Source organism: Strigops habroptila, chromosome 7 (assembly GCF_004027225.2).
Source record: "Strigops habroptila isolate Jane chromosome 7, bStrHab1.2.pri, whole genome shotgun sequence".
NCBI lineage: Eukaryota > Metazoa > Chordata > Aves > Psittaciformes > Psittacidae > Strigops > Strigops habroptila.
Window position 1 is genome coordinate 38798512 of NC_044283.2, and position 13401 is coordinate 38811912.

Genomic DNA, 13401 nt, shown 5'->3' on the forward strand with positions numbered 1-13401 from the left:
CAAGCAGCTGAGGAAACTGAACCAGGCTGGTCCTCTGGCTTTTTCACTGACTTTGTGAATAACAGAGAGATGGCAAGTCCACCATCCTTCCAAGTTTTGTGAATAAAATTGAACAGTCTGGCTAACTCATCTTCATTTAAGTAAGTTTTAAGATGATTGAATCTATAGCTACAGTAGAAACTGCTGAAGCAGAAGCCTTTCCCAAGCTGATATCGGTGATTCGATACGATAAACCCCAGTCCTTTCTGTTTCTCTCTTCTGCCTCCATGATTTTTCTCTCCTTTTTTTGTCATTCCAAACCAAACAGCAGTCTTCTTTTTAAAACTCACATCTGTTAAATTCTTCCAATAGAAAGTTATTTCTACTTGGCAACAATTTCTAAAGAGTATTTTTTTTATTTCTTCTAATACTAATAAGATAGGACAGGGACCCTAAGGCCAGTATATACTAATGAAATGAATCAGGCAATATGACTGAAATGAGACCCAGTGTGACACAGCTGTTTCCAAAAAAACCCATCCTTTGAACAAAACACACTGGGACAATCTAGTATCTCAATTTCCAGTGCTGTTACCATGGTTTCTATAAAAAGACAGGAGAGCATTACAAGTATAGTCTTTGTGATGATGAAAAAAAAAGAATATTTGAAATAGGATAATAAAACCAGGGGTGACCTGTCAGAGACTGCTGTGACAGCTGCTCGTGACTACTTACATTTGCCTCTGAAACAGTGTAAATGGACAGAAGGTAAATCAATATATTCTAAATATACTTTCTAGCTATTGAGTTCCTTCCTGTTTTATTTTGCTGGCATATAAAAATTTGGAGAAATATGAGAGTAGCACAGTTAATACAAACTATTTTGCTGTTCTTGATAACCCCTGTAAAGACAGCCTGGCAGTCCAGGTCACACTGTATGTTTCGTTCAACAGAATGGCTTCAGCTCTGTTGTTTTAATTGCTGTTGAAACTCAGATTCAGCAAGATGTATGATATTAGTCATGGCTGAAATACTACATTTATTTATTAAGCTTTAAAGAGTCAGGAAGTCACTAAGCTGTCAGAGTTTGGAAGTAAGTTGGAAAGATCCTGAAGGTAAATGTGAATTCTAATTTCAGTTCCAAGCTTTATCCAAATATGCTTGACTCAGTTCATCTATGTCACGAAATTCTATCAAGTCATGGGTATACTGCAACACAATAAACTCAGTTTTCTCAATTAGACATGTTAGTTCTCATCAACCTAATGTAAATACTTATTTTACATGTGGAAAGTAACAAGACTTTCAACTCAACATGTAAAAGCCAAGTAACTGATTTGAATACACATGTCCACATAGAGGATATGAGGATATACCATGGCTGGTTGTACATAACCTCAGCATTTGAAGACTCCCCATATATTTTGTATCATCATTACAATACTTCAAATGCAATTGAAAAATCATCTGATTTTGAAAAGCTGGTCTGTAGATAACAGCTCATAGCAGCTGAGCAGATTTAGTGATTCACTGCTACTGAAAGGGGTCCTTTTTTCTACAATTTTCTCTTTCCATTTTCACCCATTTCCCTGAGCTGACTCCAAGAGATCCCACTCCCAGAGCTGATTAAACTTGCTGATGTCAGCAGAAAATTATGCCATTTACTTTTTTTCTGGATTAGTTCTCTATTGGCTTATTGAGCTGAGCTCAGCACTTGAGCATGAAGTAAATGCAGCCTGAGAGAATGAAAAGTCTTTTCCACTTGGAAAAAGACTTGAAGAAAGAAACAAGGTAGAACTTCATTCTCTTTTGGTGGTAAGCTACCACACTTTCAGTGGGAACTGCACTCAAAGTGATTTTTGTATGGCTTCTGGAGCATATCCTTATAGCATAATTGTCTGTGAAATTATTGGGAATACCTAAAGAAGAAGAGCCTTATTGTACTAAATTAATTTTAGTTAAAAGACAAAAGCCAGTATGAATGAAAGCAGCATGATTGGGAGTCCTGCACCAAACAAGTAAGGAAGTACTGTATAAGGTGACTTGATGACTTACCTTAAAAGAGATTTCATACTGCTCTCCTCCCCATATTTCTAATCCTGGATCATAGCCTCCCAGCTCCCAAAACCACTTCCGGTTAACGGCGAATAGACCTCCAGCCATTACAGGAGACCTGAAGGATGCATAAAACAATACAAACAATAATGAAAATGTTTGGACCGTGTGTGTGTGTGCCTCTGTGTGTGTTTGTGTGAACTGCAAAACTATGGAAGGCATAGACAAAGGGTACTGCAAACAAGTGACGTTTACCTCTTCACCCCAAAATGGACTCTAGATGAGAAACAGTCAATGTGCTAGACATGTAGATAGATATAATGCATTTGCTATGTTTCCCATGCTCCCGTTTATTCCATGAATAAACATGGTATTTACTTGGATTAACTCAGGCTTTTCCACAGATAATATAGAAAACAAATTGGATATTTAAAGTTAGTGTTAGAGAATATTGAAGAAAAGCGCATTTAAATTTACAAGCAGGAATTTTGTACTGGAAACTAAGTTTTTGGTTTTTCTTTTCAGTACCAAGACCATGTTTTTAATGCAGTAAATACACTGACAACTCTAAAGATTTAAATGTTGCTCACTGATTCCTTGAAGTTGTGGTGGAAGGGGGATACAAAGGGATCTACACTGAACAGGAAGGAGACAACAGGCTGAAGAAAGTCCAACTCAACTGTGCAATTCAATCAATGCAGGTCAACACTCGCCTTACGAGTTTCAGAGCAAGGGGCTAGAAGGAACACATTCCTATTGATGGCAGGTCAGCAAAAGAAAGACACATAATGCAAGAGGGACCTGGATAGCTGCCAGGCAGTGCTTCCTTATCAAAGAAGCAACATGAAACTGGACCCTATGCTGTGTGCTTTGTCACACGGCAGCTCCTGAGGGAAAATTACCCCATTTAAGGGCATTTTTCTTCTGAATTACTATAGGTGGTTTGTTTGGGGCTATGGAAGCAGATGGTACCATCCCTGAAGAACTGACTAGAAAATAAAGACTTCCCCCTTTGCCACTGATTCAGGATTTGGCAGTGAACTCAGGACTGGTAGGTATCACAGGAGTCCATGCATAAATTGGAATTTTATTAAAGAGGACATCAAGTTAATGGAATGAATTTCTGCCATATTTTTCCTGTCTTAACAACTTTTATATTGCTATCTTTTATCCAAGCCAGTGGAAAAGATAAATAGCAAGTAGACAGCTGAGTGGTCTCTGCCACCATTAGGATGCAAGTGAATCCTCACATGCATGAATGTTAGAAAAATGATTCTCTCATCCTCATTCATGGTAACGAAAAACATTATGGATATTTTACCTCTCACTTCTATAAGATAGTTTTAAATATATACATATATTTTAGATTGCATCTTCTATTAAACTACCCATTCTCATGACTAGGGAGTCTGTTTTAAGAGATATTCTGCTTTCCTTTAGAGATTATATTTTTAAAAGCACATAGAAGCTTTGTGAAACAAAACTGCAATATTCTAATTGGCAAGGCCATGCACTGTAACATACACCAAATGCTAATACTTTTTTACTTTTATTGACATTTCATATCTCAAATATTGACTGTTCTTTCCACATATGAATAAATTAAATGGAGATTTTATTAGAAACCTCCCTCTGGGGATTCTGATTACTACAATACATTTTCAATTCATACTGAAGTAAATCTAATTACAACATGCTCCTTGTGACTTCAGGTTCTAAATAATCAAAACACAATGTCCTTTTATAAAGATGAACTTGCATGGAGAATGCTTATAACTAAATTGTTGTTACTGACAGAAGAAATGTAGCCCCAGAAATCACTGGGGAAATGCAGGATTTCTTTAACTCAATATCTTTCCTGAGCATTTCTCTTGGCACAGTGAATGGCCTCTGAAAGAGGCAATCCCCACAGATGAATCAGATGGCAGATAAAACAAACCCAGAGACTTCAGATTGCAAAATAATTGGCAGAATCTTACAAATGATACTTTATAACTAATCTGTAGATTTTCCAGTGCTAGTACTGAGTAAGGAACCCCCTTGTTATTTAGATGTGAAAGTTGAGAACATTTATGACAATTAGCAAAACTACCAAACGACTGGAACAGCAGTAAACTCATAGCTCTTGCACTTACTTAAAAAAAAAAAAAAAGAAGAAAGAACTTGCATGTAATGTTCCTCCATTCATTCTTATGCTACAACATGTTCTGACATTTGTTGTTTTGCAGGAAGAGCAATGGAGAGGACAAACAGGATGGCTTTTTGATTTTCACTGGAGTGAGATGAACAATAAGCTGTGCGAACCTGACCACTTGGCACAGGATATGTATTGCACTCCATGCCACAAGCAGCTGCTGCTGAACAGGCCTTAAATTGTCTCCAAAATATGTCCAGTCCTACAATCATGGCTGATATGAAAAGTCCTTTTGTAGTCAACAGGATCACTCACACAGATAAGAACTGCACTGAGCCCAAAGGAGAATTAATCTCTTGTTTAATGGCTTCTGTATAGAAATGTCAAGTACAAAGCTACGCTTGTAGAAGGAATTTTTCATGAGATGTCCTACTCAGACACTTAAACAATCAGACTTGAGCTGCTGTAGCATAATATTATGTGAGTAATTATAGTGGGAAGCTGTAAAATAATTCTTGTCAAAAACTTAAAAGGATAAAGACTCCCAAAACATCAGAAAGGCTGGAAGGCTAAGGTGGCTAAACTTAGCCGTAGCTTAAACTGTAGCCAGTGAAGAATTTTGTAACTTCTTGTAATTTAGATGCAGAGGAAGAAAAAAGATAATCATACCTATGAATTTTCAAGGTAAGAGAATGACACATACTTAAAAGGAGTGTGAAGTTACTTGCATTAGAAACAAATGTGGTATATTGCAAACAAATGAACTACATAGCAGGGTTTGGGATCATTACATTGCAAGAGTGATATATACAGTGGAGCTAAAGAATTTGAGAAAAGGAAAGAGGAGCTTTGACAGCATGCAGAAAGACACTTAGGAAATGAAAATGGGAAAGCACTTGTGCTAGATGACAGGTGCACTAGGTACGCTGATGTTGAGACTGGAAGATTTCCAATGTATGATACATCTATTTAGTATCATATAAGGAATGTTTGTGTCACCTTTTATTCAGTGTAAAGAAAATATTACACTGTGCATTGATTGTTGTCAAACTGAGATGCTGCTGCATGCAGGCGTGCTTTGGAAAGCATAGGAGAGAAATCACCTGCCTGAAACAGGTGAAATTTGGTCATTATAATTGTATCCAGTGAATGCCATATTGCGCTATACATGTCTTTGTATAATCCAGACTCATTAAAGGCTCTGTGCTGAACTGCTGAAATTAAATGGATGAATGCTGGAAAGAAACATCCATCTCACGCAGGATATGTTAGACAAACTGACCTTCGGTGCCAAACCGACTGGCACACTGTACAAAACCTGGGGTAAATGTCAGATCAGGAGTCAGCACTGGGACATGCTGTCCTTGTGGAGTCAGGGATGTGATAGACGAGGAGGAAGGGGCTATGTTGCTGCTGGCATAGTGACAGTCCCAGAAATGACAGGTGACCTACTGAGTGCATCTTTGAGGTGGGCTTGTGCACTTTTTATAGTGAATTTCAATCTCTTGTTAATCAAGGAGAGTGCCCCTCCACCCTCGTGATACCACATAAGGGCACCTCAGAAGAGTGAATAAATTCAAACACCTTGTTTCAGTGGTTACTGCTCCCAGTGCTGTCTACAGTGATTCCTGATACTGCACCAAAGCTTCTTAAAGCAAATAGCAGAAGCTGACACTAATCCTAGATAATAAAGGTTCTAATAAAACTAAAACCTATAATCTGTGTATGTGTAATGTGTGAGACAGACTTGGCCACCCATGTGAAGTGAACGCAGAAATAGAAGAAACTGAAATTGAGTTGCTCAAATGGCAAGGAAGTCATATAGATTAATAAAATAATGACAAAACCCATGAACTTAAAGGTTGCTCCAGCTAAAGATAAATCGAAGGACAGAATCAATACTGTGCATAGGAAAAAATGTTGATGTAGCTATAATGAATATGGATCAGACTTACTGATTTTTTCAAGAAGTAAAATAAAAAGCAGAATCTTTTATATACTTCACTCTTGAACCAAATAGATTTAAAAAATATATTTCTAAAGGTACTGACTTTGTTACATTTAATATATCTGCAAGGCACTGTTTTATCTTTCATCCATTCTAACAACATGAGTCATCTTCATCTTTATAAAATCATCAAAACTTAAAAAGTAAAACCTGTGACATTAGGCTATAGGATTTACTCTTTCTTTTTTCCCTGTCAAGAACAAGTGTCCAGTCTTCTGAGCAATTTCATCTTTGATGAATTTGTGCTCCTGTTTGCACCAAACGTTCACATAGGTTTTGCAAACCACAGCATTTTTACTTCCTTAGAGAGTCTAGAAACAGCATTTTAAAATATATGGCTGATCAACTATGTAAGGAAAAGGTCTGTCTTAAAGTTGATTTGCTCCCCGTAAAAACTGTCTCCACCCCAGTTTGTTCACTGTACATTCAAACCTGTCACCACAGCATACTGTAAATTGCCAGCTTGTTTTTTTTCCCCTCTGTTAATATATATAACTGTGATGTCCCGACTATTTACAGTAAGGTACCCCAGCAATTTTCACAAAGCAAACAGAAGCTATTCTCACACAAATTCAAATGTATAGAGCTGTATTCCATTGTGCAGACTCCTTCAATATATCCAGTTGGTTTTGGTAATTTGTATTCTCTTATTAAACTGTTGTATAATTTTATTGTCAGTCTTACGCAGTCGGGATATTCTTATGTTAATTCCCCTTTGCTATATCTTTCTAAAGAGTTGATAGATTTAATACAGACGCATGCTGTCTCCATCTTACCTACAATAAATATGCATGAATGTTTCATACATTTCTGCTCACTGGCATCCAGTCAACTATTTTACAAGTGATAATTAAATTGTGAGATATTTGTCCTGTAAGAGGCAGAGCACTCTTGTGTTTATTTCTGTGCTAAATGTTCTCCTGATTTTTTCCCCAAACTTTCTAAAATACTCAGTCTAAAAGAGCACTCAACCATAGGCTAGTGCAAAATAGCTAACTTTGCAATGATAAATATCTTGATTTTTAAGCAGCTTCATTCAAATTCTATTCAATGTTGACAACAAAATTATTCCCTTTTCCAGAGCAGAGTTGCATTCAGATTTAGCAGAGTTCCATTATGTTTTAAAGTAATCTCTTTCCTGGACAACTCAAACTTGTGAAATGCTAATGCAGCAGAAGAGTGGGTATGCACCCAACAATACTCACTAGTGATAGTAGCAGCTTATGACAGGCTGTGACAAAGTCTTACAAGCTTTTCCTGACTCCTGGCTACTTTCTAGCACAGAAGGCACTTTTATGCAGGATGGAGAACAGGGCTAATTTACTTTGACTGGTACTTTTGGAGCCTGCATCTCCACATAATCAACAGTTTCTCTACTAAAATTGCAATCAGGCCTCATCTTAATTTTCCAAAAGCGGCAAATTTTTAATGACCAGCAGAGTTCAAAAAGTTTTGATAAAAATTTGCATTATTATGTAGTAACTGTTGTTGGAGATTATGACCAGTTAGTTTCATTACATGAAAATCGTGTCAGTGGCATTTTATGCTTGAAGCTTTAAAGTACAAATTTTTTGCACTTAAGCAAATATTCTTAAGAGTATGAAAAAGAAAAAAGCATCAGCCTTAGTTTTTATGTAACCTATCAGTTCAAATCATAATTGTGCTGAAACATGTAGCAGCCAAGTCTATATAGGGACTCCCAAGTCCCTATATAACTATATTTTTTAACTAAACATTAGTTTGGGAAATATTAAAATAGAACCCCATTCTTCTCAAATTGACAGCCAGAAAGTCAGCTGCAGAGAGTCAGCTACAACGAAAGCTCTAAAAGCGCTTGAAGTTCAGTTCATAAAAGTATTCACTGTGATTTCATCACATGGCTTCTTTGCATATTTTGCATATTTTTCTTAGCACGTTGCTAAATTTCATTGAAAAAAACTCCTGTGTTGTAAAAGAGTGATGAGCCCTTATGTGGGTAATGATGCTGAGGCCCATTTAGCCTCCCCTTTCATATTTAGAAAATTAATGAAGCTGTAGAAGAGGTGTGTCAGTTGGGTGGAGATGGAAGCCTCTGAAGGGAGAACTTCCCCTTCTCATAATTCAAGGGAAATTTATCTGAATTATTGCTAGAGGAGATCTACAGGATTCTAACTAAGGAGGTAAATAAGTAGAAATAAGCATTCTGAAGGCAAAAGTGTTCAGAAGGATAAAAGCGAGGAGCAAAGTAACAGCTAGAATATTATGCTGAAAGTCATACTAAAGAGACCAGCAGTTTTACAAGAGTGCTGTAAGCATACAAGGGGAGTTGAGAGCAGCACTTCATCTGAGCCACATTCATGTCATGTGTTAGGATGGATCTTGGACATGTGGAGTTCAGCTGCATCAAAAAAAGCTTCAGCCTATTAGTAGGAAATGAGCAAGAACTGCCAGGGAAAACCAAAAAACTCTCTAAGCAAAATTTGAAACAAGTCTTTCAATTTAGCACCTTTTCATATTGATGGGTATCATTTATATTCAGTGTTGTCCCTTGAAAATATAATATTTGAAAATTAAATGTAGAAATAAAGATTGATTAGAGGCAAAACATTATCAGCCATCCCTAAAATAGGAGCACTTTAGCCCTCCTGGGTTTTGGTAAGCTTTGGTTTGAAGCACATTGAAAACTAAACACATTTTTCTTTAAAAAGCATATAGTCTTTCTCAACATGTCTAGATTCTCAACTATACTAGATTCTGCATTTAAAGTTAACCCGAGATCAGGATTTAAACAGATAAGTAGTGTTTTGCAGAGCATAAGAATTTTGGAAGTGTAGGAAGTCACTCTGTTTCTGGTTCTTGTGAAAATCCAATTATTTTGATTATGAAAGCACACTGAACCTCCTATGACCATCTCTTCCCTCTGGGTTATTATGAAATATGAAGCTGGATTTTAAGGCAATGCCAATACTCTAACCCAAGAGTACATCTTACTTTTAAACCGGAAAAGTCTGTTCAAGCTAACAAGGAAATCCACGTCTATGGAAAGTAACACTTAGATAAATATAATCTCATTTGAGATTACACTTCTATTTTCAAATAAGGAACAAGACCATCAGCGTATCCTTAGATTGTCCATCCTGGCTGCATGTGACTCCATCATCATCCCCATAACACTAGGGAATAACAGCAGTTCATTAAATCCCATCACTATCTGTTCTCTCAGAATATATGGGAACAGGAGCTGAACAGAATTACTGTCCAATTACAATGTTATCTTCCCCTCTTTAGATGTAGAGGTATAAACCAAAGAACTATCTTCCTTTTCCAGTGCTTACTTTTGCTTTATTGTTTTACTTAAGCCCAGTGTAGCATCATAAGCAAAGTTTTCTCAAGGAGAAATTTTAAAATAAACACGATAAATGATTCCTCTTAAAATGTTGCCGCTGGCCCGAACATAAATTCTTATTTCCAAAATAGCTTTTTAATTCACACCTTGTCCTCCCAACAGAGATTCCTGGATAAATACTAATAACAAATCCAACTGGTAAGCAGTCTGCTATTAAAAGTTACAGGTTATTCAGATTAGCTCATTTGGATGACTATAACTCTATGACTTTGATTTCTATAACTCTAAACCACTATATACTTATTCCTAATTAAAGTAGATTTTAAAGACATCACAGCCTAGAAAAATAGCTTTGTACATAATGTGTAAAAGTGACTTCACAACAGGATCACAAACTGCTCCAGGAACGGCCTTTTTTGCACAACCTCACATGTGAACACAGGCAGCTGGACCACAGAGTGCTCAGCAGTGCTGCTCACCATAGCCTTTACCCTGCAGGCAGGACCAGTGGGGCTGTGTCCATCAGGACTGCATTGTTTTCTGTGCCATATGCGCTCCACAGGGGCTTCTAAAACAGCTGCTTGTGTCTTTTTGTGGATGCCAGGTGAGGAAAAGAGGTCATTCTGCTAACTATACAACATGCTACTGTACAGCACCACATGCATATTTGCAATAGTTAGGAACTTCGGAAAAAAATGCAGTTGAATTACAATCACCACCAGAAACTCCACACAAAACAGAAGACTACTTTTCCCCTGGTTCTCCTGCAGTATTTCAGGCTGAAGCTTTACTTGTACAATACTGAATGATTTAGGTGGGCAAATGTGATGAGTTAGTATTGAAGCACTGCAAGGAAATGGCAACAGGGGTTTCAGTGGGTTTTCTTTTTTGTTCAACCCACATTTCTGAGTTGCAAAAATTTTAAATAAGGGGCAGTATAGTTACAATAACCTGCTCCTAATTTTTTAGCAGTCTTTTAAAATACTGCTGCCTAGCATGCTGATAGAATCTGTTTTTCTTCAGGGTCCCACAAACTACCCTTAGTGACTCTGATTCAAGCAGACAGAGCCTTTACACTATGCTAAGTGGATGAGACACACGCTTAATGATATGGCCTGTGACCTGCCATGGAGCTGAGGATGCGGATGTATGTTATTCCTTTGCTTAGTTCTTCAGTAGTATCGTCAGCAGCTGCACTCACTCTACCTTATGCACACACACTGCCTCAAACGCAGGCAGGAAGTGGGAACAAAAGGTAATTTTAGTATTTTACCAATGTCTGTCTTTGGGGGTTAACGCAGAAGCTTGAAATGGTTACATGTTGGCAGGGAAGGAGACTGGAGCCTGTGTAGCCAGGTCATTGCTACAAAAAGCAGGTCATCCATTTGCAAATGGTCCAAGATTTCAAGACCATTACCATTCAGTTTTAAGAAGGCAAAAAAAAAAAAAGCCACCGCCTGAAGAGGCAAATACGCAGACAAAGATATTCCAGGACCCTGGAATTGTGCTCCTAGATGCATGATGGCTATTTATTAAAGCTTTATAATTTGTTGTGCTACTCTATTATGGAGGGTAATGGGGAGGCAGGCACTTCACTACAAAGAAATTAGATTTCTCCTTGTCTGCACCAGAGGCACAACAATATTTTCTTGTAAAAACCATGAAACAGTGAAAGCAGTTTTCCAAAAATGGAACTGACAGAAAAAACACTTCACACTGAAGGATGAAGGAGCTGAAAACTGATGAGGTTGAGCACTTCATTGTTCCATGACAGCATCTGCTTTTAATTTGATGTTGATATAAAGATGGGCAGGCAAGTCTGTAGAAACCCAAAGAAATGAAGCTTCTGGTTTTATCACCAATTGCAATGAAACTATGCTGTTGTACATGAACTCTGGACCTGACCTTGAAGGCAAATAAGGATAATGAATTTGCCATAGGGTTCTGCTAATTTGTACAGGCCATAGGGGAAACTATTCTGAACAAACCATACTGGTCTGCTATTTTCATACAGCTGGAAGGTACAATATATATTTCCGAGAACAGCAATAAGAAGGGGAGCTCTGGGAACAATTCAAAAGCAGTTCCCCAGAACCAATCCTGCCTCATATGGGATAGGGCTGGACTGGGTACACAGATGGCTTTTGGGTGACTCGTTGACAGAGACTGCAGTTGCCTTGCAGGCATTCTGCCTCCCTGATCCAGAGGCTTACACAGCCCACCTACGCTTGTGCAGCATCATCCTACTGCCTGCCATGAGATAGCACAAGGATCAAGAGGGGTCCCCCTAACCTATATGTATGTATGATGAAAATACTGCAAGAAAAAATTGAAAATTGAAAGCACTGCAACTGCGTTAACCCAAATCTCAAGGCTCCTGTTGATGCTTGCTTCCAGGAAACACTGTTCTTTCACATTCATCTAGACTAATAGTATACAGATAAAAGAAATAATATGGTTATTTTAAGAAATATCTGAAGAGTTGGAGGAATTTGGGGCAGTCATCCCCAAAAATTTGCTAGTGAAAGCCCTGTTGCTTCCGAATTAAGTTGGAAAGCACACAAAAAGCATATCAAATCCTGAACTGGTAGGAAAGTAAGCCGGACAGTAATAAGGACTCTTGCAACTAACCTATAAAGGCTTTATTGTTAAGAGTTCACAACCCTGACACCAAAAACCAACAGAAAAAACCCAGAATATAAAAAGAAAATCCTGAAAAACAGATAATCAGAATAATCTTTGTTAGAAAGAGCAGCTACCAGCCCCAGTGAAACTGTCATTTCATGTGATCTGCTCCATCACAGTCACATTCACCACCATGAACAAATGGACTCTATTGTCTAGATAGTTACTGACAGATAGTCTCACTAAATAGATAATATTCATAGGAGGGAATTGGTAATACTGTTATCATTTTACAGACTACATAAAGATGCTCAGTCCTTCTGATCCAACAGGTTTCTTAGCTCCTCATGGAAATACTTCAAAGATTATCATCAATGGCGGCTTTAAGGCCCTGAATCCACTTTTCCCCAGCTTCTCGGCCTCAAATGTGGAGGCTGTCCTTGGGAGTGCAAACCAAATCTCTCTAAGAGATCAAGGTGCTGCTGTACCCGTGTTCAGTGTCAGCCTGTAGGTGGGCTTCACATCTCAAATCATCCGTTTTCCTTAGTGCATCAAACGGCTCCATCTGCCCAGAAACTTCCCACCACGGGACATCACTTTAGCCCTGCAGGTATTTACTTCACCTCTGTTTGTACTGCTCAGTAACCTACCCTTAATCTTTGAGACTGTCATCTGTTACTCAGTGGCAATGGCCAGGGCCAGCATGGATTATGCTAACTGAATAAAAGTATACCCACTCTGACCCCAACCTAGCTCATTCCCCGTCTCTCCCCTGGGAAACTCTGCCAGCTCCCCTGAAAGGAGGGAACCCTCAGGGGACACTTCTCTCTGTGGGTAGTGTAAGCCGGGGAGCATGGATCTCACTAGCAGGTTGCACTCCCTCCACTTAGGGCAGTCCTTCCTTTACTTTCATAGGTAAAAGTATTCCCTGACAACCAGCTAAAAAGAAATGGGAATTATGATGCCATAAATGGCAGGATAATAAATCTGAATACTTTGTTAATGAATACATTTTTAAACCACTCAATTCCAGCTAGCAGAAGAGAGCCCCTAGAAACTGTAGAGAAGAACAGTAATTAGGTCAGTCTGACATTTGTTGTCCTATGCTTGTGAAAATATTTTCCTGAAAACTTCAGTTATACAACAACACATAACCAAACTTAATACACACAGTAAATTGTTGGCTGTCATTACCAGTAATAAGAGAGAAGAGTTATAGTTGCAAAGCAGCTGCTGTAGCATTCAGACATATTCTGCTGGCAAGAAAATAAAACT

The 13401-nt window shown here is 38.1% G+C and overlaps 1 protein-coding gene across 3 annotated transcripts in view; it reads right to left on the minus strand.

Moving 5' to 3' along the window:
* GALNTL6 (polypeptide N-acetylgalactosaminyltransferase like 6) overlaps positions 1-13401 on the minus strand; it is a 477061-nt gene that overhangs the window by 52189 nt on the left and 411471 nt on the right. For all 3 annotated transcript variants that reach the window (XM_030493369.1, XM_030493368.1, XM_030493370.1), the window contains exon 7: positions 2035-2152. In XM_030493369.1, the coding sequence (XP_030349229.1) occupies positions 2035-2152 (118 nt within the window). The remainder of the gene's footprint in view (positions 1-2034; positions 2153-13401) is intronic.